Raw genomic sequence first — 27825 nt, 5'->3', positions numbered from 1 at the left:
TGATTAATGGAAGAGAATTTAATCGAATACAAATAGTATTTTGGGACGTTATGACGTCTCTATTATTAGTTGTCAGGTTTCTGTAAATAGGAAAGGAGATTTTAATTGGTTCAGCGGTCATTCATCGTGTATAGGGAAAGAGGCTTTGTTGCTGATTATTTGTCACATTGAAGATGATCCGTCTTACCAATTGAGTGCTATTTCGTCGTTTGTTAATTTGGGAAACCTATAAAACCTTTCCTCTACGTATCTAACGACATTTTCTTAAAAAGGAGAAACTCTTAAAAGTTGCATGCTTCATTTTACGCTACTCTATAAAATACTACTCTCTCCGTTTCTTCATAGTTGAGGCGAAACTTTTCGGCACGGAGTTTTAAAAAGAAATGTTGGATATGTTAAATAAATAGATAAAAAAAATAAAAGAGAGGAAAATGTAGAGAGAATAAAGTATAAAGTGAATAAAGTAGAGAGAATAAAGTAAGAGAGAAAAAAAATTACCATATATGGAAATGACTTAACTAGGAAGGAACTTCCCGAAATGGAAAAATGACTCAACTATGAAGGAACAGAGGGAGTAATAGACATGTAGTACTTTTTTTGACGTGAAGGGTGGTGGGGTCTCTTTCTTATATTAGGGCATCCACAGTGGGGCGGACGATAGTCCGCCCGATGCATCGGGCGGCCTATCGTCCGCCACTGTAGGTATGCGGACGATGGCACATCCATCGTCCGCGCCCTATGCTTCGTCCACGGACGATACGCGTTCGACCACGCATCGTCCGCGGTATCGTCCGCCCCACTGTGGGCGAGGCGGACGATACCGCAGACGATGCTGAGCGTTTTCCTTTTTTTTATTCTTCAAAATTTTTATATATGTACACGACAACCTCCTTTCATTCCCATTCTTCCATTCTCTATTTACACTATAAAATGAATCCCGGTGATTACCCAAGTCTGAATAGTCCGATGTTTGGTGGTGGTGCACGGTGGGCGGGTATAGACCCTGATGAATATCGGCCCTTCGACTCCAACACCCAGTACGATCCCGATTTCAGTACGGATTCGTACGGGCTGTCAGACATGGAGCCGTCTACCACCTGCGCCCCCGCCCCATCCCGCCGCGCCTCTGGCTCCGCCGCCCCGCCTCGGGCTCCGCCACCAAAAGAAGCTGAACAGGCAAAGGGCCCAGAAGTTGCCGCTTCCGGAGAAGAATGAAGAGTTCACCCCAGGGAGGACGAACTACAACCCGGATGAAACCATCGTCTTAGCGAGGTGTTGGATTGATATTTCAGAGGACCCGGTGTTTGCCAACAACCAAAAGCAAATAGCGTACTGGGAGCGCATTGCTAAGCGCTACAACGAGGCCAAGCCGCCGACCGCCTACAAGCGCCATAGGGAGCAGCTCCGCAAGCACTGGGATCAGGTGAAGAAGCAGGTCAATTTGTTCTCGGCGGAGTACGAGAAGTGCTTGAAGGAGCAGGGCAGCGGTGAGAGTTTGACTGATGTGCGCGATAGAGCGCTTGCGTCGTACATTTCATTGTACGCGATTTCAAGCATTACAACGCCTGGCTCCTCTTAAAGGACAAGCTGAAGTTCAAAGGAGAGATTCTGCCCCTATCGGCTGCGGCGAAGAGGACGAACAACACCGCCGCTGGTGATTATACGAGCAGCGAAAGCGGTGCACATCCGATGGACCTCAACCAGCCGATGTGCGAGGATGAGAGTTCCGGCACACCGATGTCCTCCCGGCGTCCCATTGGCAGCAAGGTTGCCAAGAACAAGGGCAAGGCGAAGGCGACATCCTCACAGGCCCCGACCCCGACCCCGACTTCGGCTGCGGGACATACCTACGCGGAGCTGAATACTAGGGGTGTGCATTCGGGTTTCGGTTCGGTTTTTTATCAAAACCGAACCAAAACCGAAAAACCGAATTTAGTTCAAAATCCAAACCGAACCGAACCCGAAAAACCAAAAACCGAAAACCGAAAACCGAACTTAAAAAACCGAAAAACCCGAAAAAATAAATATAATATTAATATATATAAGTGTAATTTATTTTATTTTATATATACTAATAGAATATTTATATATAATATAAAATTAATAATACATATAATATATATAATATAGTAGAATTTATTAAAAGAATATACTATATATTATATATAATATAATATATTAAATTAGTAGAATATATATATAATTCGGTTATTCGGTTATTCGGTTTTTTTCTTCGCCTGAACCGAATCGAAAAACCGAAAATTTTGTATTTTCAAAACCGAACCGAACCGAAAAACCGAAATAACCGAACCGAATTTCAAAATTTCGGTTTGGTTCGGTTCGGATATTCGGTTTCCGGTTTTTTTGCTCACCCCTACTGAATACCTAAAGTGGATGATCAATGATCTGTGCCTCATGTTGGGAATGATGTAGATAGTGAACTTGTTTTTTATTTCTAACTCTTGTAACCTTTTTTTAAGTAATGTAGGATTTGCCTTTTTTTTAATTAATCGTGGTGCTTTTTTATTATTATTATTTTGCATCGACATATTTGAAAACATAAAATTAATTAACAAAACAGTAGTGAAACCTATAGGGCGGACTTTAGGGCGTCCCACTGCAGGTGGAAGGGTAGGAGGATAGAATGTTGATGTGGCAGAGCATAGGGCGCCCTATAGGGCGGACTTTAGGGCGCCCCATTGTGGATGCTCTTAGCACAACTCTATAAAATAATGGAGTTATACTTTTTTATGACATGAAGGGTGTGGTGGGGTTTTCTTATAATTCCTCGGTCCTATGGAAATAGGTGATATTTCATTTTCTCATACTCTTTATACAAATAATCCATATCTATTTATGATAATTTTTTTTCATTTTCTCTTTCTCTTTTATTCCCTCTATCCCAAGAAAGTTGAGTCACTTTTATAGAAACATAAAAGATAAATATATACTCCTTCCGTCCACCAATAAGAATTCTATTTTGCCATTTTCGTCCGTCCACCAATAAGCGTCTCATTTATTTTACTTTTTACTCATTTTGGTAATGAATCTCACATTCCACTAACTTTATTTCACTCGCATTTCAATATAAAACTGATATATAAAAGTAGGACCCATCTTCTACTAACATTTTCCACTCACTTTGTACTATATTTCTTAATATTCGTGTCTGATCAAACTTGATCTTGTACTGGTGAACGGAGGGAGTATAATTATATACACATAATACTCCTCAACTTTATTTTATTTATAATTAAGTATATTATCCCATTGCTAATTTATATTAGGAAATTCATCATTGATTTGATTCATAAAATCATCACTATAATTATTCTTTACATATTTGCACATTATAATTTTGAATGCCTAATCTTTTAATGAATTGTACTCCGTACTCAATTTCTCTTCATTTTTAAGTAATCATAATGATAAGAAGATATTCACAATTCGTCGATAAAATAATTTGATCCAGATCAAGAATTATAGAGGGAGTTGGATTTGAAGAGATGGACTTCTTATTCTAAAAAAATCTTTACTTAATTATGTTTTAAAAAAAAGATGGATTTGAAGAGATTGATTTTAAAAAAACTGTTGCAAAAAGACTATGCGGTAAGAAGATCTTATTGCATTAAATTTTATCAGTATTTTTCTAGATAAAATAGTATGAAGATGTAATATAGGATTGAATTAGCTATGACTAATTATCACATGATTATCTATTTATTATTGAGTTGTGGGATTGAATCTCATGAACTAAACACACTACATATTTAATTTTGAGATATAATCTTGCAAACCGAACACCCCATAAGAGATTGAATTTATTTGTAGTAGCTTCCAATCAGGAGTAGAAGTTGAGTTTGAATTTAATTATATTTCCTTAAGGGATTGAAATTATCTTTTCGTCTTCAATTAGTATTATGTTTTTTTGCTGCCTATATAAAAGCCCTATCGTTAACGTTAATGGTAGCTTTTTTTTGGAAAATTTGATTTAGAAATTTAAGTTTTTGTATTGGTTGGTTTATTTCACTAATATATTGAATCATTCTTGAAAGCGATTTGTAATCATATATTGTTTTTTTTTTTTTTTTTTTTTTTTTTTTTGTAATCATATATTGTTGAAAGTCTAGTATTTCAAACTTGAAATATTCATATTTCATCCTCCTATACTTTTTGGGAAGACCAATACTTTCACTTTTCAATAGTGAGGAAGTCGTATTTATTGCAAATGAGTAGAGATTGCAACAAGCACTCCTAACTTCCACTAAAACACACTTTTAAGAGAGAAAGAGACAGATATTGCAAACTATATCACATAATTAATCATGAAATATTTATATATTTCCATTTTTGTCATTTCTTCCCACTACTCTCTAATCTCTATACACATCCCTTGTTTGCCTCTCTCTTTCTAGGCGGCTGCTGTTTGAAATTTACCGACAGTTTCATTAATTAGCGGCTGTTTTCTTCCCCTTGTAAGATTACAGGTAATCTCTCTGCTCAAATCACTTGAATGATAAAATTCACTAATTTGAGATCACTTCTGCAAAAAAAAGTGGAACAATTAAATCTTAAATAGCCTAAATCTAGCTAGTTAATTCTATCCGTATATAAACTAATTGATTATCAATTCAATTAAATATTAGGTAGGCAGCTTTATTATGATTTAAATACTAATCTTACATCTGCACAAATCGACAATACCCCAATCCATTTTTTATTCAAAGTAATGTGAATTGATCCCTTCCTTTTCCCATTAATCCCTACTTTCATTCTTATCATCTGATTTAACTCTTGTTCTTGCAAACTTTAAGCAAGATTTGTATAAAAAAAGCTGAATTTTCTTCTTCTTTTTTACGAGATCAAATTGACTATGCACACAATATTCTTCAAAGAAAATGAAGGGATTTTCCAAGATCCACATGAGATTCCTCTTTGGAGTGTGGTGGGATCTCCGCCGCCGCCGAAGGTGCTGTCTCTGGCCGGAAAGAATCTTCAGTTAGGTGTGGCTAAGGAATCTGATGAAGATCGGCGAGTTCTTGCAAAGGAAGATTCCACTCACTTCACTGTTTTTCCTGGTAATTATTTCTCAAACCCTTTTTTAGAATTTTTTTATCTTTTGCTTGACCTTTACTTGAATTGGTAAAAACTAAAAAGCAACCGTCAATAATTACTAGGTGAATAATGAAAAAGCCTTCTTTGAATTTTGAAGAAAACTCATAGTACTAATTTATTTGTATGCATATCATTAATTTTCTACTAGTATTTTATTGTTTACAATTAGAAAGAGTAAAAATTGGAATTATATTTGGGTACCTACTTTTTGTTGTAGTAGAAGCGAAGGTTGTTTGGCCACTAGATCTATTGGTTTAAAAGCCACAGCTTTTCTTTAAACAGTGATTTTTTATTATTTATTTCTTGAGTTACAACTTACACATTCATTATTACACACATTAAGATGATTCAAAACTTTGATTTATAAGATTAATATGCAGTATTTTTACCAATTAAGTTGTATTTCATTATTTGTATGTGAGTGAAGAAAAGATCGATTGTAAGCGTTGGCAAAGTAGATGTTACATATAATAGCGATGGAAAACCGAATTTAATCATCTATTTATATGATCTTATATGATTAGAATTTAGAATCAAGCTAGTGTGCCTTCTTAATCTTCTAGGATTTTTGGGTACACATTTATAGTGTTATTTTCAATCGGATTTGGGTTCAAGGGAGAAAATTTTAATTGATAACATGATAATTAAAGAGCTATTTACTAGGAAGAACATTATAATGAGCATTTATAAAAGACCAAAATGTACTAGTATTGGTCCGTAAATTTGATCTATTCCTCATATCATCAATTAATTTTAAGATAAAATCATAGGTACTAGAAGTCGGTTGGTCTACCATTCTCGTATGCTTCAATGAATGAAACCTTGTTTTATAAATCATAAAAGAGTCCTTAAACTTTTGATAATCTATAGAAAAGTCTCTCAATTTCCGATAATTACATTAGAGTTTAACATTTAAAATTTCATAATAGAAATGAGTCACAAAAACCTCCTATGTACGAGCAAAAACTATCTAACTTGGCTCCTAGCTAGACGCGAGCAAAAGCTATCTAACCTGGCTCTTTCATATGTGTCTAAACTATAACGACGAATTGAGGAGAAGTCTCCTGACGACAACGATAAAGTGCAACTTAGTTGGTAAGACGTTTTCCCTAAATCGAAAGTTCGTGTCATGACATGTGTAAATGATACTCCCTCCATCCCATAAAAATAAGAAAACTTTCCTTTTTTCTCTATCCCATAAAAATAATCACATTTCTATTTTTGGAAAGTTCTCCCAAACTATTACCCTTGTACATTAATTTATTTACGACTTATACTACTAGGGCTCACCATTAAACACTAATAATAATGTGAGTCTTACTATCCACTAACACTATTTTAACTACACTTCTCCTCAGCTCTCATAGTTTGCATAAAACAATTTATGCAATAATCTCGTGGCGTCCCAAATGTCCTTATTTTTTTGGGATGAAGGGAGTAACTATTAGCTACCCTCTTTTAAAATCGATTTTTTTAAAAGCCCCTTGATAAGAGACAAAATGTGAATTGAAAAATGAAGTAGTACCTTGATACAAGCCTGAACCACACAAATGATTAATTGAAGTAGTTTGATACGAATGTTTGTTGGAGGGGAAAGGTTTGGCCAGAATAATAGGGAAGTGATTTCCCCTCTAACCACTTCCCTATTATTCTGGCCAAACCTCTCCCCTCCAACAAACATTCGTATCATAGCTTCTCGATACGAGCTTAATCTATCAATGATAAATAAAAAAAACTCCTAGATACATGTTCATGAAGTAGCTCAATGATTGATAAGAGTCTAAATTGAAGACCTACCAAATAAGATCATAAATTATTTATTAAATAAATCCTAATTGAAGATCATAATTTTTTTATTAAACTAATTATCACATTGTTCCTTCACTCCAAGTACAAGATGCTTCGATGGAACATGAGGGACAATTCAAGATCGGATTTGGGCAACCACTGGTAAACTCCATTTATATATCTTAATACATTTCCCTTAATTTTTACATGCATTTATATGTAATATTGTATTTTGTGGAGACAATGCAGATATGTGCTCAGTATCCTTATAACGCAGAGCAAAGCTATGGTATATATCTAGCTCAAATCGAGGTTCGTCCCTATATAATCTATAGCTCAAATCAAGGCTTGTTCACTTATGATAATTTAATTATAATTTGATGGGTAGTAATAGTTTGAAAGACTCGAAACTTATTCTCCTCTGTGCCATCATAATTGAGTCGTATTTCGTTTTTAGTCCTAATTAAGCTCTAGCGCTCATACTATTATAGAGCCCACATGAGAGTAGCTCTTTACCTATTTTTATAAAATATCAATTTTTAATTAATTTGGTGTATTGGCATCTAATACCACAAACATTATAAAAATTTTTGTTTTTTTTCATGAACTTTAAACTTTATACTATAATATCAAAAATTTAAATAGTTGTTGAATTTTTCCACTGTACTAACCATTTTACTTTATTATATCTCCACTTATGCAACGATCTTTTTCAGGGAAGTCGTGTGATGCTGCCATCGAACGTGGCTATTGAAGGAGGACCCATTTTTGTGAATGCTAAGCAATACAATGCAATCATGAGACGTCGACGGTGTCGTGCAAAGGCAGAATCAAAGAATCAAGAGATGAAAACTCGCAAGGTAATAATAGTTCCTTAACTTAGGATTCAACAACATTTACATTTTATATGCTTCAGTGACTCAATCTTTATCTTGGTAGTTGCTGAAACAAGTTTAAATGCAAAATCGGTAAAGTTAAAGAGACACATTGAAAAATAGTGATTTGTAGACATTGCTAGTAAACGTGAGCCATCTCATTACAAAAAAAACTTACAAGAAATAGGAAGATACTAATTTTGTGGACAATATAAAATAGACAAAACAAGACTATTATTTGTGGATGGAGAAAATATTATTTAAACATGTGTTTTGGAAAATGATGCGTAAAAGTTATAAACTTATAATTATATAGTGGTTTTGTCTACAATCACATCGACTGTTAGGGGGTGCTTGGTAGCTATGCTAGAACAATTTAAGTGCTCTTATTAGTGCGCTTGGTATACATGTAAGTCTTAGTTAATGACCCGTGTTATTTTTATGGTTGGGGTCAGCCTACCCCAAAATCTATGCTTTAGCCCAGAAAATTTAACATGCTATTTCAGTGGGTTAATTAGACTAACAGCTTTAAGGGTATAACCTAGTGGGATGTAATTACTAAATTGTCTTCAATCAACACAAATTTTAATAGTGATATTATATCTTTTGCATCAAAACTGAATTAAAGATATGGTAAATTTTAACTAAGCTTTCAAATATACCAACTAGATGCATAACTAGCAAAAACCATGATACATATAGTAGTTCATTTTTTTTTGGTATAAGTTCAAATTTGTTTTTGGTATAAGTTCATTTTTGGATTTTCTGTGGCGGTTCTTTCCCATTCCAAACTGGCTTAGGACAATGTAGTAAGTTATTCTTAGTCATATTCAATTATAACGTTGTCCTAACATATTGAACCCATTCCACAGCCATACATGCACCTTTCCCGCCATCTCCACGCCGTGCGCCGCCACAGGGGAGTCGGCGGCCGCTTCCTCAGCGCAAAAGGCTCCAACACTGAGGAAAAAAACAATCAAGCAAAGCATGAGCAGCCGCAGTCGACTGAGTCACAGATGTCTGAAGTCCTAGAATCCGATGGCGGCCATCGTTCCACGAAAGCAAACAGTGGCTCCGAGGTTACTAGCTACCTCCATCACTTCGAGTTCGATCTTCTCCAGCCTTCGTTTCCGCCGTATATGGCTAGTAACTATCTCAAAGTGTGAGGGTGTAGTGAGCGAATCTACTCGGTCGATGGTGTTGGGTTCCCTAGCGATGGGGCTAATGCTGTTGAGTGATATGATTTGTTCACTTGGGCAACTCATTCTTGGCTAATCATCATCTCCTTTGTTCAAAACAAATTAAAAGTGTGTTGAGGTTTGTAATAACATTTGGGGGACTTGCATTTCCAGAGCTTCTGATGTTGCTTCTCCCTTTCTGAATACTTGGTTTATCATGTGGTGAGTCGTGTGTGTTTCAACTTTCCTGTCGCATGTAAGCAACTTTCTATTGTAAAATGTACTTTTGTTTTGTACTAGTACTTTAATATATTGGGGTGATTGTGTTGTGTATATTCTTGTTGTTAATAACGTAGTACTCCGTTCGATCTCATTAAATGTTCCATATATATTATTATTTCTAATCCCAATAAATATCTCATTTCATTTTTATTATTTTCTCACATTACACTAAAGGCTCGTTCGGTGTTTGCTAAATGGGCAGAATTGGTGTGAAAACATGTCAATAATGATGGTTCGGTGTTCCTCATTTTTAAGCATGACCCTCGATATGACCAAGGGCCCGTACTGTTGGCCACAACTTTCGGCGTATATAATTATGGCCTCCTACTTGATATTAGAAAACTGCTCCGCTACAGTGCATCGATAATTGTGTGTTAGATTACCAATTTGACCAATGAAATTTTACATTTTGGTGCTGGCGCAACTTATAAGATTGGAGAGTCGGTGGAATTTGTGTGAAATGACAGGGGCAATATTGGCCAGTCACGCCTACAATAGTAGTCAACCCAACCCATCACATCAAATTCTGACACTCATTTCTTGTACGGCAATCGATGCAATTGACTTTCATTGTGGTGGAGTCATAACATTTAAATATAACCACAAATATTTCTTCCAAGTGGAAATATAGAAGACCGAACGGGCCCTAATTCATTACACTCACAATTATATATACAAGTAGGGTCTATGCTTCACTGACTTTTTCCACCCACATTCATTTGCATAATCAAATAATTTCTTAAAATATGCATCGATAATGTACATATGTTATTATAATTTAAATTGTAAATACTATCGTGCACATTTTATATAAATGTTTTATCTAATAAAATATGTGACTGGATATATTCTACTATGGGCTCCACTAAACAACGAAATAGAGGGATATCTAGCCCAATAATGTGGCCTTGAAAAGGCCCATAACCACATCTTTAAGCCCATCTGATAAAAGCGGGCCGGGCTTCGGTTTCGGCATCAAAACTTCAAGGACGGCACGTGCGCACTTGAAATGTCGGGCCGTCTATTTCCCAACCCCTTCCGCCATAACCACCGCGTATTCACGCCCACTCCTCTCTCAATCTCACTCGCAGCGCCCCCTCCGCTGCTCGGAAATCCAGAAATCAAGCTAGCTCGGATCTCGAATTGCACTTCTATGTACCGCCCTAACGCACAAGGCGGTCGTCGCGGCGGCGGCGGAGCTGACAGAGGTGGAGGCCGAGGCGAGCAGCGATGGTGGGATCCTGTCTGGAGAGCTGAGCGTCTGCGCCAAATGTCCGCCGAGGTAGGTTTATTTCGGTTTCGTGTGTGTGCGGATTAGGTACGATTTCTACTTGCATTTTTTTTAATTGTGTAAGTTAGGAGAGGTTTCTAGTCAGTTCTATTTTAGCATTTTGTAGAGGTGTGGAGTTTCTGGTGCAATGAATTGAAGAGGCTAATTGATGATGACTTACATACAATGGAGAAATTATGTAGGGCATAATAGGTTTTGTAGTTAAATAAATAAGTTGTTAATCAACGCGATTTACTAGCTTTGGAGCTTGATTTCTGTAATTAGATGTTTGAAACCTTTTATCGAACACAGTTGAAGTTACTTTCTTTTGAGGTGACTCATATGACTAGTGTTTTTTTTTGCATGGATCGTTCCGCAATTGTTTGCATATCTTGAAGTATAGATGACGATCAGATTGGATGCTGAGCAACGCTAGAGGAAATGCTGATGGCATGAATATTCTGTATTTATTGGAAAATATTATGCTTGCCATATTTAGTATGCTATGAATGTGTTTGCATGTATGTAACTATAGATGATGATATGAATTCTGAGCAATAGTAGAACAGATGATGACTTATTCTGTATATCAGTATATCTGATAAAATTTGTGCGTGTCTAACTTGGTATGCGAACATGGGCTGTAGAAAGAGACAATGGATCCCAATGAATGGTGTAGAAAAATAGAACGGATGAAGACTGGAAATGAGCAGGAGAGTAATAAGGCAAAAGTTTGGTAAAGATGATCAGCAAATCCTGGCTGATATGGCTCAACAATTGGGTCTATACTTGTAAGTTCACTTATCCTTATGGTATTTTGCACACTACAGTTCCTTATGAAGAACTGCCGGAAACATATCTTAAATTTATGTACATACATTTACTTTTAGGATTTGGCTTGGAATACTTGGGTGACTTAAATTTGTCTTTCTGGCTTGGTATGATATTTTCTACTCGAATAAGTTGAACAAATTTTCAAATTGGGAATACAGTAATTTAGATCTGGGAGCTTCAAATCAAGGTTTGAATCGTCTGATCATAGAAATAGTTTCACGTTTCCTGTTGTGTACACAATGATTTAAACACTTGATGTATGGAATCAACATGTGGCCATTATGCTTTTTGAAATCCAATTATATGCTTAAAATTTGTAATTGAGAAACCACAGTTATGAACTTCACTTATTTATCATTTATTCAATGGGCTTGGATGAAGGTTTAGTATCCTGGTAGATTGTTTCTTGCCATCCAAGCCATGACAGCAATACATATTCTCTCTGCTGCCCATTGCCAGCTAATTTGGCCAAATCTTATTGCCATCTAGAGTTCTTGTTAGTGGAGTGAAAATAAATGAGCATTAGTGGAATAATCCTCTGGCAGCAGGCCTGGTATTGAAACTACAGAAATTTGAATAGTTAGGAAGGCAGAATACAAAAGAGAATCATTGCTAGGATGAGAAAAATACCCTTGAAGTTAGCCACATATATATATTGTAGATGGGGGTTTATATTTAGTTATATTACCTTCTTCCAGTAAATGGATATAATAGCCTGCTATTTAACCTATTACTTTGAAATGTGTTTATACTTTATATCTTCCTGAAGATATTATCATGTGGTTTTAACTGACTATTTATTTTACTTGTTTTGTGGAAAGGAAGTCATGCTTATAATAAAGGAAATGCCCTTGTTGTGAGCAAAGTCCCGTTGCCTAATTATCGTGCAGATCTTGATGAAAAGTACGGTTCCACTAAGAATGAGGTATTTCATCATTTTTTTAAGGGAAAGTATAAAATCTCTGCTTGCTAATGTTGCAGATATGATTTATTGTTGATAAAGATTCTTGTGAGGGAATCCTTCCATGTGCCCAAGAACACCCAAATTAGTGTTTGACTCCAATTTTTGTAGTTAATATAAAAAAAGGATAGGTTGGGCTAGCCACAAAAACTAGGCTCAAAAGGAGTTTGGTGGAGAGGTAAGAAAAGGAAAGAAAGGTGTAAAGAGGGAGGAATCCTCTTTGGGGACCTATGACCTCCCACAAGAAGATGTGTGCAACCCTTGGCTACTTTCACCCAAAGCAAACACCCCATTGGCTCCACATTCATGACTACACCACCATAAATGCATACATATACTTGATCTAATCTAATAAACATAAACCAAGCAACCTACATGTAGGAATTTGGATAAAAATCTCACAAGGGTGATGCTCTCAAAGGAGTCTTCAAAATATCATTCATCAAAGTCTGCCTCCTCCATTGCCCTCTGGATGAAGTTTGAAACGCCCTCCCGAAGCTTTTGTCTCATGGATCTCGTGACGGGCCTTCCGGGCAGCCTAAGGGGAGTCGTGGTCGCGTCTGCCTTGGCCTTGGACCTCCCGTTCGTATCAATTGCATCTCTCGTTTTGGTTATCATTTTAGATATCAATGTCCACCGAGACCCAAGCAAGAGTTGGATTTCTGCTAAGAAGCTCCTATGTGGCAAAAGTAGTACAAAACATGTCTTCATCATCTTCTGGGCCTGCGACATGTCAATCTAAACCTGCTGAACTGGAGAGGGAAGCACCAGTACCATACATTGATACTGACTTCGAGAGACTTAGTATTGAATTAAAACAAAAGCAGGAAAAAATGAGGGTATATATATGGCTTGATATCCTGAAGTTCTGATATGGTTTTTCCAGATATTTTACTAATGCTGATTTTCTCCTGACATGAAGGAAGGTAATAGTGTAAAGGCAATGCTAGCATTTAGAGAAAAGCTTCCAGCATTCAAAGTTAAATCAGAATTCTTGAAAGCTGTTACAAATAATCAGGTTGATTAAATTCTTCATGTTAGCCGTTTCCATGTGTCATTTCATATCTTAGAATTCAGTTATCTGCTAAACAGCAGTCTCTATTTTATTTTACTTACTCACTCCATCCCCTAATAATAGGAACTTTGGAAATGGCATGGGTTTTAATGCAAAATTGGTAAAGTAAAAGAGATGTAGAAAAAAAAGTGTGTTAGTGGAAAATAGGTCCCACCTCATTAAAAAGAAATTTCCTAAAATGGAAAGTTTATATTTTTAGGAGACGGACCAAAGAAGAAAGAGTTTCTATTTTTAGGAGACGGAGGGAGTATTATTTTTTGTCTACCTATTTTTTCTGGTATATATTTTTTAGGTTTTCTTCAATATAAATATATATTTTGTGATTTAGGGATTTCTTTAAGTTTTTCAAGGTGCTGTAATGTTATTGAGGTAAATTTATACTTGAGATTGCTGAAATTGATTCCTTTTGTGGAGTACTTTGTAAAATTATTGATGTCATTAACTTTTTTTCGACTAAAACCACTTATTTTTGGACCTCCCTCTTATGAGGAACCCGCTTGGTTGTGCACCTTGAGCAATGCGGCCTATTTTAGTAATGCTGGCATTTTAATAACTTATTTATCTCTTGCATAACTTCTATTGATAAAAAGAATGCATGCTCAAATATTTTCTGTATATATTCTAACTGAAGGAATAATCTTTATGTTTATCTGAAGCATTAGTTTGAACCTTTCTTTTGTATCAATTGGCAAGGGCAGGTACTGGTTGTCTCAGGAGAGACTGGTTGTGGTAAAACAACCCAGCTTCCTCAATTTATTCTGGAAGAGGAGATATCATCTCTACAAGGTGGTAGCTGTAATATAATATGCACTCAACCTCGTAGAATCTCAGCAATATCAGTCTCAGCTCGAATATCCGTTGAAAGAGGTGAGAAGCTTGGTGAAACTGTAGGTTATCAGATTCGCCTTGAATCAAAACGCTCAGCTCAAACAAAATTGCGTTTTTGCACGACTGGGGTGTTACTTCGACATCTGGTAATTTTCTCCTTTGGTATCTCCAAGTCTTGGCCCAAGTTCTCAGACTATATAGTCCTATATTGAGGTTCAGGATGTTAATTACTTTTGTCTTCATTGTTACAGATTCAGGACACAGATTTAACGGGAATTACCCATTTGCTGGTTGATGAAATTCATGAAAGAGGAATGAATGAGGACTTCCTTTTAATAATATTGCGAGATATCCTTCCTCGCCGTCCCAACCTCCGTGTTATCCTTATGAGTGCCACTATTAATGCAGAGCTATTCTCCAAATACTTTGGAAATGCTCCCACTATTCATATTCCAGTATGTACAACAGTAAGTGTCATAACAGTTCTCTGCAAGATTTATTGTTCTATGTGATGTCCTATGATTTTAATAACTTTATTTTCCCTCCAGGGATTAACGTTTCCTGTTAACGAACTTTATTTAGAAGATGTGTTGGAGAAGACTCGTTATACTGTCCAGCCAGAATCTGGCAACTTACCAAGAAATTCAAGAAGAGGCCGTCAGCAACAGGAGTCTAAAAACGATCCTTTGACAGAATTATTTAAGGTTTACTTCATTGTCACTATTTCTTATAACACCTTAATTTTTTAAAAATGGAATGTTACTAGAATATTCCTTGAGAATGTCAGATGAACCCTTAGGGAAAGGTTCAAATAGACCCCTTGTTTTTATGTATGTTAGTAAATTATGTTTGTTAAGATATTAAACAAATATGTTGACATTTTTATTAGAACAATTTTCTACTTATTCATTTATCTAGAATTTTCTTTCAAGTTTGTGCATAATTTTACATAGTTGATTGGGCTCTAACTGTTTTCTTAGTATATATAGGTAATTTGTGCCAAAATAGTTGTAAATAGACATGATATAGCCATATAGGCATGCTCAACTTAGTGCAAGTAAGAGGGGCATGGATATCGATGTTAGTTTACTTTGAGTGTGGGTTTGTACCCAAGAATACTTTAGGGTTTTCTTTCTGTTCATTGGGTTAAGGTTAAACACACCGGATTTCGTTTACTCATCTCCCAAAACCAATAGTACTATGTTTTACTTAAGAGATCTTTTTTCACAATTTTAATGGAAACTAAGCTAAATAAATTAGTTTATGATCATAAAGAAAATTCCTTCACATTGTTTGGTGTGTAAATCTGGAAACCAGAATTTATTATTATTATTATTATTATTATTATTATTATTTTTATTATTCTTTCTTTCTTTTAATCAACCAATGTGGTAAAGATAAATAGCTGAGGACTTTAAGCCAAAGTTAAAAGATCATCTTTGTACATCCCTTTTGAGTTGAAGAACATCGAGGGTGAAAATCTGATCTAATTTTGAAAACTAGAAATATTCAGTTTATTTTCTTTTTGTTTCAACCATTGTGATAAAAACAAAAATATCCTTGTCCTATGTCTGCTTATCTGCTAGTATTCCTTTCACATGTTGATGTGGGATTACTTCTGAAAAACCATACAGTAACTATTGACGCTGCAATTTTTGTTCTGGAACTCCTATATATTCTACCTTATACATGTTCTTTTATCTGTTTCATCAGGATGCAGATATTGATGTGCTCTACAAATCATACAGTGCAAGCACCAGGCAATCTCTCGATGCTTGGTCTGGTTCTCAGCTGGATTTGGGCCTTATAATGGATCAATTAGAAGGAAGAAAATATGGACACCTTGGGCCTCCAAGTACAGCAAGTTGCTGCTGTATCTTGTGGGATAGTCATCCAAAATTTTTATTTTTGACAAAGTTAGCTTCTTTGTCATACAGGTGGAAGCAACTATTGAGCATATCTGTCGCCATGAAGGTGCTGAAGCAATTCTGGTCTTCCTTACTGGTTGGGATGATATTTCAAGCTCCTTGATAAACTCAGAGCTAACATTTTGTTGGAGACCCAAACAAGTTCTTAGTTATTCCTCTTCATGGTTCAATGCCTACAGTTAATCAGTGTGAAATTTTTGATCGCCCACCCCCTAATGTTAGGTAACCATCTATACCTTTTATTTAATTTTACATTTGTAATATTTTTTAGGCACACAAAGTGGTCAATTTATCGGTTTATGATACATGGAGATATTCAATCCCAGTACAGGAATAGTTTGATCTTCTATAATGGTGGGGTCGTTCACTCCATACGCAGGACATTTTGATGGAACACCTATCATTGTGTTGTTGTGACCATCTGCTATCATTGTTCTTGTGTGGCACTTAGTAAATCAAGATAATCGGTGTCTAGCATGACAGTATTACAATTTCCTGGAATTTACCACTTGGCAATTTCTTTTGGTATCATGACACTGCTTGTGTCCCCTTCTTCTGTTCTTAATAGTCATAGAAAAAATATTTCTCATTAGTCTGGATTTCTACAGTTCTAGGCTTCTAGCTATAGACTCAGAGTTACATTCATGCTTCATTACATCTAGGCCTTTCGGAGTACCTCGTAAAATAACATTGATGTTTTTCCTGCAGAAAGATTGTGCTAGCAACCAATATTGCTGAGAGTAGTATTACCATAGATGATGTTGTGTATGTTATAGACTGCGGGAAGGCAAAGGAGACTAGTTATGGTGCTCTTAATAAGCTGGCTTGTCTTTTACCTTCATGGATTTCCAAGGCTTCAGCACACCAGGTATTTGACAAATAATTTTACTATGCAAGTATCTTGTGTTTATAAGTATTTGTTCCTGTAGGTAGCCTTCAAGGTAAATGAAACTTGTTCTCGTCTGAGCATTTTTACTAATGCTGTCGTTTGGTTTAATGCAGAGACGTGGTCGAGCTGGTCGTGTGCAGCCAGGAGTTTGCTACAGGTTATATCCTAAACTTATTCATGATGCTATGCTCCAGTATCAACTGCCAGAAATGCTTCGAACACCTTTGCAAGAGCTTTGTCTGCATATCAAGAGTTTGCAGCTCGGAGTAGTTAGTACATTTTTGTCCAAAGCAATTCAGCCACCTGATCCTCTATCAGTTGAAAATGCAATTGAGCTTCTTAAAACAATTGGTGCTCTAGATGATAGGGAAGAGCTCACTCCCCTTGGTATGTTATTTCTGGCTTGTTTTGTCCTTGAGTTTGTGAATCATCAAACTAACTGATTGTTAAATACCTGACACAACAGGACATCATCTTAGCAAATTGCCTTTGGACCCAAATATCGGAAAGATGCTTCTGATGGGTTCCATTTTCCAGTGTCTCGCACTAACAATAGCTGCTGCCCTTGCTTACCGTAGCCCATTTGTCCTTCCATTAAATAGGAAAGATGAGGCAGAAGCTGCAAAAAGATCATTTGCTGGTGATTCTCGCAGGTTAGGCTACAGAAAAGTTCATAATCTCTTCACTTCACAAATAAGTTTGCTAGGTTGATGATTTGCTGCTAAATCGTTTTTTTTGTTTATTTTTGTTTCCGTGTTTCTTTTTTGGGGACAGTGACCACATTGCACTTCTCAAAGCATATCATGGGTGGAAAGATGCAAAACGATATAGAAATGAAAAATCTTTTTGTTGGGACAATTTTCTCTCACCAGTAACTATGCAAATGATTGAAGATATGAGATTTCAGTTTCGAAAAATCTTTTTGTTGGGACAATTTTCTCTCACCAGTAACTATGCAAATGATTGAAGATATGAGATTTCAGTTTCTGGACTTACTGGCCGGGATTGGTTTTGTGAACAAATCACAAGCCAATGTAAGTGTTTAAAATTATAAGAGATCCAGTTTCCATAAAGTCAATTGACCCATATTAACCAAATTCCAGTGAAAGAGTTTCAAATATCTTTCTGTTGATCTTTTATTCATGCTATATTTGTGCAGGCACACAATCAATACAGTTATGATGTAGAGATGATATGTGCAATACTCTGTGCTGGACTCTACCCAAATATTGTGCAGTGCAAACGGAGAGGAAAGCGAACAGCTTTCTACACTAAAGAAGTTGGGAAAGTTGACATTCATCCAGGATCTGTCAATGCTGGCATTTTCGTGTTCCCTCTTCCTTACTTGGTTTACAGTGAAAAAGTAAAAACCAGTAGCATATACATAAGAGATTCCACCAACATTTCGGATTATGCTCTGCTGATGTTTGGTGGCAATCTTCTGCCTAGCCAAAGTGGAGATGGCATTGATATGCTTGGTGGATACCTTCATTTTTCAGCCTAGAAGACAGCATTGGACTTGATACGGGTATATCTCACTCTCTAACCCCTCTGTCTCTCTGCACATATACATATCCTAATTACAGCTTTATACATTTGATAGGTAACATCTCTGTATATATTTGCACGAATGGACTTGAAACTCATAAAATTAGGTGAGTGTATTCTGTGTTTAGTCGAAGCTGATACTTGATACGGAATTTGCAGAGGTTGCGTGGACGGGGGCTATTAAGAAGAAAGATCAAGGAGCCGACACTAGATATGTCGGTGGAGGGAAGAGGTGTAGTCACAACACTTGTGGAATTGTTGCACAGCCAAAATGTGCGGATTAGGTGAATCATAATGATGTTTTCAGTATTATTAAATCCATGTCTCATACTATTTGCTAGTACTTTGGCAATTTATCATATGGTACCAATAATTTGCTATGGAGCAAATGTAATGAATATTGCTACGTATAGTATTATTAGATACTAGTAACATTTACATAAAATCACTATCTTGATGTTTCTAATTTGGCATTCGTCTTTGGACCCAAGTGATGACTTACTTGACTCTATATTTAACTTTTGTGTTTGGGCATAGGTTTATGAATTGGTGACTAATTAATGTTGTTCGTCTATGGAAAAGACTCGAACTTTCTTCTGAATGAAGAATAATATGACTTATTCAATTCCGCATGATAAATTGGAAAATTGGTGCAACAAACTATGGCCAGGCCAAATTCATAATATACAAAAAAGTTACATATAGAAATACACAAGCTTACTCACTTATACTTTTCCTGTTTCTTCAATCTTCCAAAGTACAAACTAAAAAGTACTCTTTCCATTCAATATGAAGTCTTATTGTTTCATTTTGGCTAGTATCTTTCATTTTAGCAAGTTTTTATTGCTTATGAGATGTCTTATTCTCTATTAATAATATTTTGATTATTGTTTTTCTTTATCTTCTCATATTTTTACGAACTTATATTAAAATTCATGTCGTCCAATACCAAGCTAACAATGATAGTGGAAGGAAGGGGTATGAAATTTTGCCTTTACGGATTTTAGAGCATCCACATCCATGCTCTTGCCAACGAGCACGGATGTGGGTCCGAACCTACTTTTATTAGTTTTTTACTCACATCCGTGCTCTTCCGCAAGGACAAGCTCAAGGGTCTCATCATTCTATTATTCAATTTAAATAAAAACATTTCCACAAAATTAAAATGCATTAAAAATACCCGAAATAATATTACAAAATATAAAAAAATTAAAAAATTACATAATTAAAATTCTGAAAATTAAAAATTACATAATTAAAATCCTACAAATTAAAAATTACATAATTAAACACCTAAAAAATAAAAATTACATAATTAAAGGCTAAAAATACCCCCGTGGAAGACTATTCATCCGGCTCTACCCCCAATGTTCTTTGGAGACCCCATATCATTGCCACATGCGATCGAAGTTGCTCGGGGTCATAGTTGACCTATCGGCCAAATTGAGTTGGGCCAAAACCCCCCACAACGAGTTGGTGTGGGGTTAAGGTGGCACAAAGGGAGCGGGAGCGGGATCGGGGGCGGATGGAGTCGCGGCGCGACGGCGGTTGGCCGTCGACTTCTTCCTTCATTGTGGCCGGCGTTGGGAACTACTCGGGCCGGCGTCGGGGCTACCCAAGTTAGCTCCGGCGAGCTAGGTGGACACCTCATCGGAGCCAGCATCGGATAGGGATACCGACCTCGACCGTTTTCCGGAGGAGCTAGAGGAGGATGATACGCCTCCCCTATACTTTGGATGCACACGCACCTCTTGCCAAACATTAAGGTACTTGAACGGTTTGTAGTGTTGGGATTGGTAGGTCGCCAACGCGACACTGATGATATCGACCTCGCTTCTGCTGCTCCCCGCCGACCACTCTTCGTGGAGGTAATACCCCTGGAACTTTTGGATTTCTTCGTTGGCTCTGTATATGGCATTGCGCACCATACTCTCGTTGCGCTCGATTGTTCCAGCCGGCCGGTTTTCATTGTACTGGCGACAGATGTGCCACCAAAAATAGTCCCCGGATTGGTTTGTGCCAATCCCCGGATCTTCGGAGACAGACAAAAACGCTTTGAATATTGCTCCATCTCCCCCGGAGTGTACGGGGTGCGGACACCATGAGTAGGAAGAGGAGGAGTTTGAGAGCCATCGCTCCATCCCGCTCTAGGTACGGGTGGTTCGGGTGCCCACCCGTATTGCCCATCGGGGGCATCTTGGTCGTCGACCGGGTAAGGCCGGTAGCCACCCGGAGCTTGCAAACTTTGGGTTTGAGCAGGGGCCAAAAATTCCGTTTCCGGACTAGGAAGTGGTTGTGAACCGAACCATCGGGGTTCCAACTGTGGGAGCAAGACATTTTTTTGTTGTAAGAGTGAAAGAAAGATTGAGAATTGTAAGAATGGAAATGAGAGAATTTAGATGAGAATTGTATAGTGTGATGTGAAATTTTTTGTGTGGAAGTGGGGGTATTTATATATGAAAATGTGAATTTTTGGAGAAAAAAATTGAAAAATAAATTAAAAGTGGGGAGAAAACGGATATAATTTTTTGGGATGTGCTCTTAGCTAAATAAATATTTATAGATGAAAATGTGTATTAAATAAATTAAAATGTGTATTTATAGATGAAAATAAATAATTTTTTATTTTTAATCGGATTTTTTAATTAAAATCTGATTTTTTTTAAAAAAAAATTTGAATTTGCCGTTGGCCAATCAAGAGCCGCCACGTCAGCTGCTCGCTGGCACGGACATGCTCTTAGCTAAGAGCAACGCCACGCCAGCGGCAAGAGCACAGCGGCGAGCAGCGTTCCGCCGCGCCGCTGGCACGGACGGACGCCGTGTCCAACCGCTGCGGATGCTCTTAGGTTTCTTCGATTCGTGATTATCCCATGACTTGAAATGCACACTGAATTATTAGTATTATATTATCATGTCCACGAAATAATATCTCATCTTGTCATTTTGGGACATCCACAATTTGAAAATGTTGTTTACTTTTTTTTAGTAAGTATATCGCAGACTCTACTAAATCATTACATATGGAGTATATTTTACTATATAAAATTAATTTATAAAAATGAGATTTATTTCACTAACTTTTTCTACACACTTTATTTTATGTGTATATTTTAAGATCTGCACCGAGTATAAGTTTAACTTTAAATTATGAATGATGGAGAGCATTATACTTAAGGTAATTATGATTTTGCGCTACAATTTTTTAGTTGATCGTTAGTCCATGACCATTACTAGAATACTAAGATCTCCATTACTAGAATACTAAGATCTAAGATATGCTTGGATGCTCGAATATTCAACCATTAATTTCAAGCTCTGCATAATGCTTTAATATACTTGACCATTTTAATTTCGTATATTCGAGCATTTGGCGAGAGTTGTAACATTAATTTGAATGCTTAAGCACCTAATGAAAGATCTACTCATAAAAAACTGAAAAACAAAATAATTAAAAGATCACAACGCAAGCCATATATGTTTCGAATTTCTTAAATCTTGATAATTGCCGAATTCTTCAACTAATTAATGTAAACTAAAATGGGCAGTTCTGCCCCTCGTGTACAAATTCGATTACACTAAAAACCCATCTATTGACATGTTTGAGAGAAAATTTTCCTACTTGAAAAAAAAATGAAAAACCTAAATTTGCATTGCATGAATCCAATAAATATATTTTTCATGAGGGATAAGAAGAGATAAAATGATAAGGCAAGCAAGGTGAATTCCTCCATGCTCTCGCATGCGCCTTCAAAATCTCCATCGCTCTCTCCTTAATCTTCACCCCACAATCCACCTGCACCACCAAGCACAGCTTCCCCACCACCCCGCTCTGCATCATCTCCGCCACCACCGCCGCCGTCGCCGAGTGCCTCGACACCGCCTGCAGTATCCTCACCCCTTTCTCGCTCGCCGCCCCCGACACCCTCAGTATCTTCTTCGACACCACCGCCAGCCCCGCCGCGTGCCCCACCAGCTCCGCCCTCCCCTCCGCGCACTGGCACAGCACCTCCACCACCGCCATCAGCATCTCGCACATCCTCTTCTCGCTCGTTTCGAGCATTAAATCGATCGCCGCCACCACAACTCCTGCTTCGACGGCCTTCACTCGATTCCGCCCCCAAACGCACACGGAGGTTAGGGTTTTCAGAGCTAATTTCCTCTCCTTTCTCGTGATGTCATCTGATTTTAGGAATTGAGAGATTTCGGTGAAGAATTGGGGTTTTAGGGCTGTGAGGAGGGACGGATCGGCGATTTCGGTTATGGATCTGAGGAGATTGATTGCGTAGGATCGCGATTCGTAGCTGCCGATTTGTAAAATTAGGGTTAGGGATTCGATGAAATTGGGGGTGGAGAGGGGTTTGAGGCTCGATTCGGGGAGCTGGAGGGCGCAGAGGATGCTGAGAGCATCCTCTGCGGCGGGGGAGGAGGTGGCAATTAAGGAGGCGAGGAATTCGGGGGCGCCGGCGGCGGCCATGATGCGGCGGTTGGTGTGGCTCTCGGCGGCGGCGGATTTGAGGGATTGGAGGGATTGGGATTGGGCGGCGGAGGAGAGGAGGCGGAGGAGGTGGGGGCGGGTGAGGGGGGGTTTGGGGGTGGGGAGGCGTTGGACGGCGTGGAGGGTGCACCAGGACTGGATGAGGCGGCGGAGGGTGATGTTGGGGGTGAGGTCGAGGGTGTGGAGGTGCTGTTTGGTGGCGGGGCAGGTGGTGTTTTGCTGGGTGAAGAGCCATTTCTCGATGCTGTCTCGGTCGTAGGTGATGCCGGTGGAGACGGTGACGGGATCTCTCATGATGTCGAGGGTGATTGGGCAGAGGAAGTAGGATGGGATCTCGATCTCGATCTCGGTTTGCACTTCCGCCATTGCTGGAGATTTGTGAGGTTTTTTTTATAATTTAATTAGGGTTTTGAGATTGATTGAATTTGATGAGGGATGGAATTGGGTTTATATATATGTGAGGATAGAGAGAGGGATTGAATTCAACGTTTGTCAAAGTCAAAACACGGGAAAATTGTGTGGAGAGAGTGTGTGTTGCTGGAGATTGGTTGTACTTTATGTGTTGAATGGTAAAAGTGTTTACGACTTTTCAAAGGTGAGATATGGTGTCAGAGCACGTGGTGTTTTAATTGTTGCTCGTGCTGTATTTAGTTATTTACAGTTATTGTATCACCCAGTCGAATTATTACAGTTTGGGTAATGGAATTCACCAACCCATGATGGGTGTTACTGTGTTTAGTGTTGTGTTGCATGTGCATGAATCTAGGGTTTCCAAATAATAGGATTATGATTATATACTACTCCACAATTAGACCACATTTGTGTATATGTGAAATAGTGTGAAACTAGCAGCCACAATTAGTATGGTAAGACGTTTTTAAAATAGACATTTTTGGGATGATACAGGTGTAACGCATAATTAGTAAAATAAATGAGATAGAAGAGAAAGTAATTGGAGAATTATTAGTGAAGAACAAGATCTCACTCCATTAGAGAGAGAAAGTTATCTAAAATATAATGGACTTTTTTTTGTGGGACATACCAAAATAGAAAGAATGTCTATTTTTATATGACAAAGGGAATATGATAAAAAAAATTATACCAATAATACATTTAGCATATTTAACCTTGCATAATACATTTATCCAACTTAAACTTTGTCTATGAAAGAGATTTTTGACCTTTTTGACTTTCTATTACTCATTTTAACATTTTTGTGTTTTCATATCAATATTATTTTGCAGCTATTTCTCTTCATCTATTTCTCTTATTATAGCCCTTCCTAATTATTCAATCTCATAAAATTGGTTGTTGACTTAGTAAAGACTAAAGATTATTTCGAACAATATCAGCAAATTAACAATCGAACAAAAAAGAAAAATAATAATATGGTAAACTGGTAGGAGCTTAAGCCGTTACTTTTTTAAGGTGTGTCTGCCCATGTGTACCAATATGTAGCTTAGATTATTATGTCATTTAAGTGTTGACAAATAAAAAGCTCGCAGTTTATAATATCAATATCAGTATAAAGTAAAAACTGAAATCACTATATAAATTTTATAGGCTAATTCTCCTGTCAACCTATTACCAATTAGTATTATTTTTAGACTGAACTTACCAAACTTCTATTAAGATATTTGAACGGGTTGCTGACTATGAGTTGAAAATTTAAACGACATCTAAGAGAAAAAAAACGACTCAATAATATATCGACATTATTAGAATCTAGAAGTTATCCTCTATATAAAGTCCAACTCAAATAAAGAGGTTTTATACCAATTACTTGTTAGTATAGCCTCTCTATAAATTCCAACTCAATTAAAGATGTTTTATACCAAACAATAAAAGTGTAACAACTAAAGTCGATCGAGTATCGAAGCATATAAAAATAATATACCATCGACCGGCCGGAATCTCCAATATACACATTCTAAGTTGAAATAAAGAATCACCAATAAATAATGTGAAAATGAGACACCTAAGAGCATCCACAACGGTGGACGGACGGCGTCCGTCCGTCCGTCCGTGCCGCTGGCAAGGACGAGCTCCGCCGCCGCTGCGCTCTTGCCGCTGGCACGGACGTGCTCTTAGCTAAGAGCACGTCCGTGCCAAGGGCAAGAGCACGAGGCGTCGACGTGACATGCTCTGATTGGCCCGTTGATTTATCATTTTTTTAATTTTTTTAAAAAAATTGAAAAAATCTGAAAAATTCAAAATTAATAAAAAAATATTTTCCCACTTCCTAATAAAATATATCCATTTTTTCCACACTTTTAATTTATTTTTTTCATTATTTTTACCCCAAAATTCATACTTTCATCTATAAATAGTCTCATTCAAACACAAAAAAATGACACTATACCAAACAACTGTCTCAATCTCAAATTTTAGGATTTTAATTATGTAATTTTTAATTTTTAGGAGTCTAATTATGTAATGTTTAATTTTTAGGATTTTAATTATGTCGTTTTTATTTTATTTGTCATTTGTAATATTATTTAGGTTTTTTTAATAAATTTTAATATTATGGAAATGTTTTTGTTTAATTGAATTTTAAATTGAATTGTGCTCGTCATTGCGGAAGAGCACAGCTGTGGGTATTGTGCTTTTGTCAGAGAGCAGACAGAAAAAGTAGGTCCGGGCCCATAACCGTGCTCGCTGGTAAGAGCACGGTTGTGGATGCTCTAAGCAAAGATGTGAAGAAACAAAATTAAAGTGCAACTTATGAATTTTTTTGTCCAAAATTTAATAAGTACTAATAAACAAAATAGTAGTCGTGCTTACTTCTGATCACGATGCATGTATTTGGCTGCCGACAAAAAATGGTGGGTACCAATTAAATGAAATGAGTATAATTTTTTTTAAAATTAACCAAAAAAAAAGTCAGAATTTGGTTTCATATTAGGCTGCTTGAGTTAGGCCTGTCTTAGTCTGGACTGTGTTGGCTCGGGCCGGGCCGTTTCAGTTGACTAAGCCCATGGAATCGGCTCCCTCTCTTATTGCAACTTGCACCTCAATTTTACTATTTTTGTCAACTCGATTTTAGAGGTTGACTTTATATTTTAAATCTTAAATAAGGTTTTTTTAATAAATTCAACTTAAAGTGGGGGTTGACAATGGAAGTCAAGGCTTAATTAGGACGAATTATTCATCATGAATTAAAGGGAAAATTCAAAATTGTATTGTGCATTTTTTCTTTTTCTTTTTTTTATAGAACTTGCTACTAGCCAATTTCCTTGGCGTGAGCATTTTTATTCGTAAAAAAGCAAAATTTTTAGAATTAATTTATACTCTATAAATCAAGAAATTAAGTATTGTATATTCAATAATACGTCTAAAATTAAGCATTGTACTTTGTATGTTTCAAACTAAATTTTCGTACTTAAAATAACTGTTAGCTATTTTAAATAGTCGTGAGCTATTTTTAATTAACTCAAGTAAAAGTCCGGACAACTCAAAGATAGTTAGGTTTGTGATTTTCTAACGACTTATTTTTGAGTCGATGTCGAGATTACTATAACTTTCCTTAATTTATAAACAATAGTTTTTTTTATCATTTTTGTTTTATATTATAATTACTCACCTTTTATTTTTAGTAACTAATTCACGGTGAAAATCATTCTTCACTCATAATACATTTCTTTCGCCATTAGGTCATTTTCAACTATATCCAACCACAACTCCATTTTTAAAGCATCACACATCAATATTTTTTGCATGCCTCGACATGCAATGCATCCACGATTCGAGTGTGTCCGCAGTGGCTATGTTGCGGGTGCCCTTACTTATACTATAAAACTCATTCTTTATTCAAGTTACGAGTCTCATCGTTTTTTACTAAAATTCGTGCCCATTTTAAATAAAATTATAGTACTTTAATTTGTGGAATAAAATATGGTTAGAACTTAGATAGACTATCTAAGTTAATGAGTTTAGACTAGTTTTACAAAAAGTGGACAAAATTAAGGTTGCAAAGTTGAAATTGTGCTTTAGAATCAAAGTAAGCGCCGGTGGCCATAAACATGTGTTATATTACGTGGAATTACTGTTTCTATTCTTTTCTTGTTTTGAATCTCTTGATTCCATTATTGATTCCAACAATTTATTTAATTACGGCGCACTTGTTTAACATCATTTTTAGATAAGAACGAATCTATGGGCCTACATGTTACACGCAAGCACTTACAAGGTGGACAATTCTAATCCTCATATTAATTTAAAATGTGAATATTAGTATTATCTAAATAGTAGTACTAGCTAGTATGCTTTTGGTTTGCTATAAGTGTCGAAAAACACATGAGATGAGATCATCTAGAATTATTAATTAAATACGACCAAAACGTGAAACTAGAACTATTGTATTTGATGCAATACGATAAATTTGATGTTTACTTATTATTAATTAGAGTATTATATTAACATTTTTTAATTAATTACGTATTTGTAGTTGGCCAATTTATCATATTTTTATCAAATCATGTAATATCAACAAAATCGTGTCACCTTTATATTCGAGCTATGCTCGTATTGAGCTCATACTGAAGTCTAGTCACCATTCATTGTCACATATCCACATATCTTACTCTAATTGCCATTTGTAAAAGAATTCGCAACATATTTAACTTGTGAAATTAAAAAATTCAGAACTAACACAATGCAAGTATAACAACTCACCTAATGCATAAAACAATAATCATTTGCCTATTGCACACCTTTAATAAAAAAGAAAAAGGAAAAAATCGTTGAAGAAACACCAGAA

General features: G+C 36.6%; 2 protein-coding genes and 1 pseudogene across 3 annotated transcripts; 2 read left to right on the top strand and 1 right to left on the bottom strand.

Annotated features, from left to right (window-relative positions):
• The first annotated feature begins 4327 nt into the window (after positions 1-4327).
• On the top strand, positions 4328-9289 carry LOC121747471 (nuclear transcription factor Y subunit A-2-like). 2 transcript variants are annotated; one of them, XM_042141506.1, is made up of 6 exons: positions 4328-4487; positions 4862-5078; positions 7007-7065; positions 7153-7215; positions 7620-7763; positions 8651-9289. In XM_042141506.1, the coding sequence occupies exons 2-6, from the start codon at positions 4874-4876 to the stop codon at positions 8942-8944; spliced, it is 765 nt and encodes a 254-aa protein (XP_041997440.1). In that variant the 5' UTR covers positions 4328-4487; positions 4862-4873; the 3' UTR covers positions 8945-9289. The 2 variants fall into 2 exon arrangements, with proteins under 2 accessions (XP_041997440.1, XP_041997441.1); XM_042141507.1 differs by lacking the exons at positions 4328-4487; positions 4862-5078 and adding an exon at positions 5100-6210.
• A 948-nt stretch (positions 9290-10237) lies between these two features.
• Positions 10238-19016, top strand: LOC121747888 (annotated as a pseudogene).
• Positions 19017-22046: 3030 nt separating this feature from the next.
• On the bottom strand, positions 22047-23509 carry LOC121746570 (E3 ubiquitin-protein ligase PUB23-like). Its single transcript, XM_042140460.1, has one exon. The coding sequence runs from the start codon at positions 23430-23432 to the stop codon at positions 22248-22250; it is 1185 nt and encodes a 394-aa protein (XP_041996394.1). The 5' UTR covers positions 23433-23509; the 3' UTR covers positions 22047-22247.
• Between the last annotated feature and the right edge of the window lie 4316 nt (positions 23510-27825).

Source organism: Salvia splendens, chromosome 9 (assembly GCF_004379255.2).
Source record: "Salvia splendens isolate huo1 chromosome 9, SspV2, whole genome shotgun sequence".
NCBI classification, from domain to species: Eukaryota; Viridiplantae; Streptophyta; class Magnoliopsida; order Lamiales; family Lamiaceae; genus Salvia; species Salvia splendens.
This window is presented reverse-complemented; position numbering and strand designations above follow the sequence as displayed.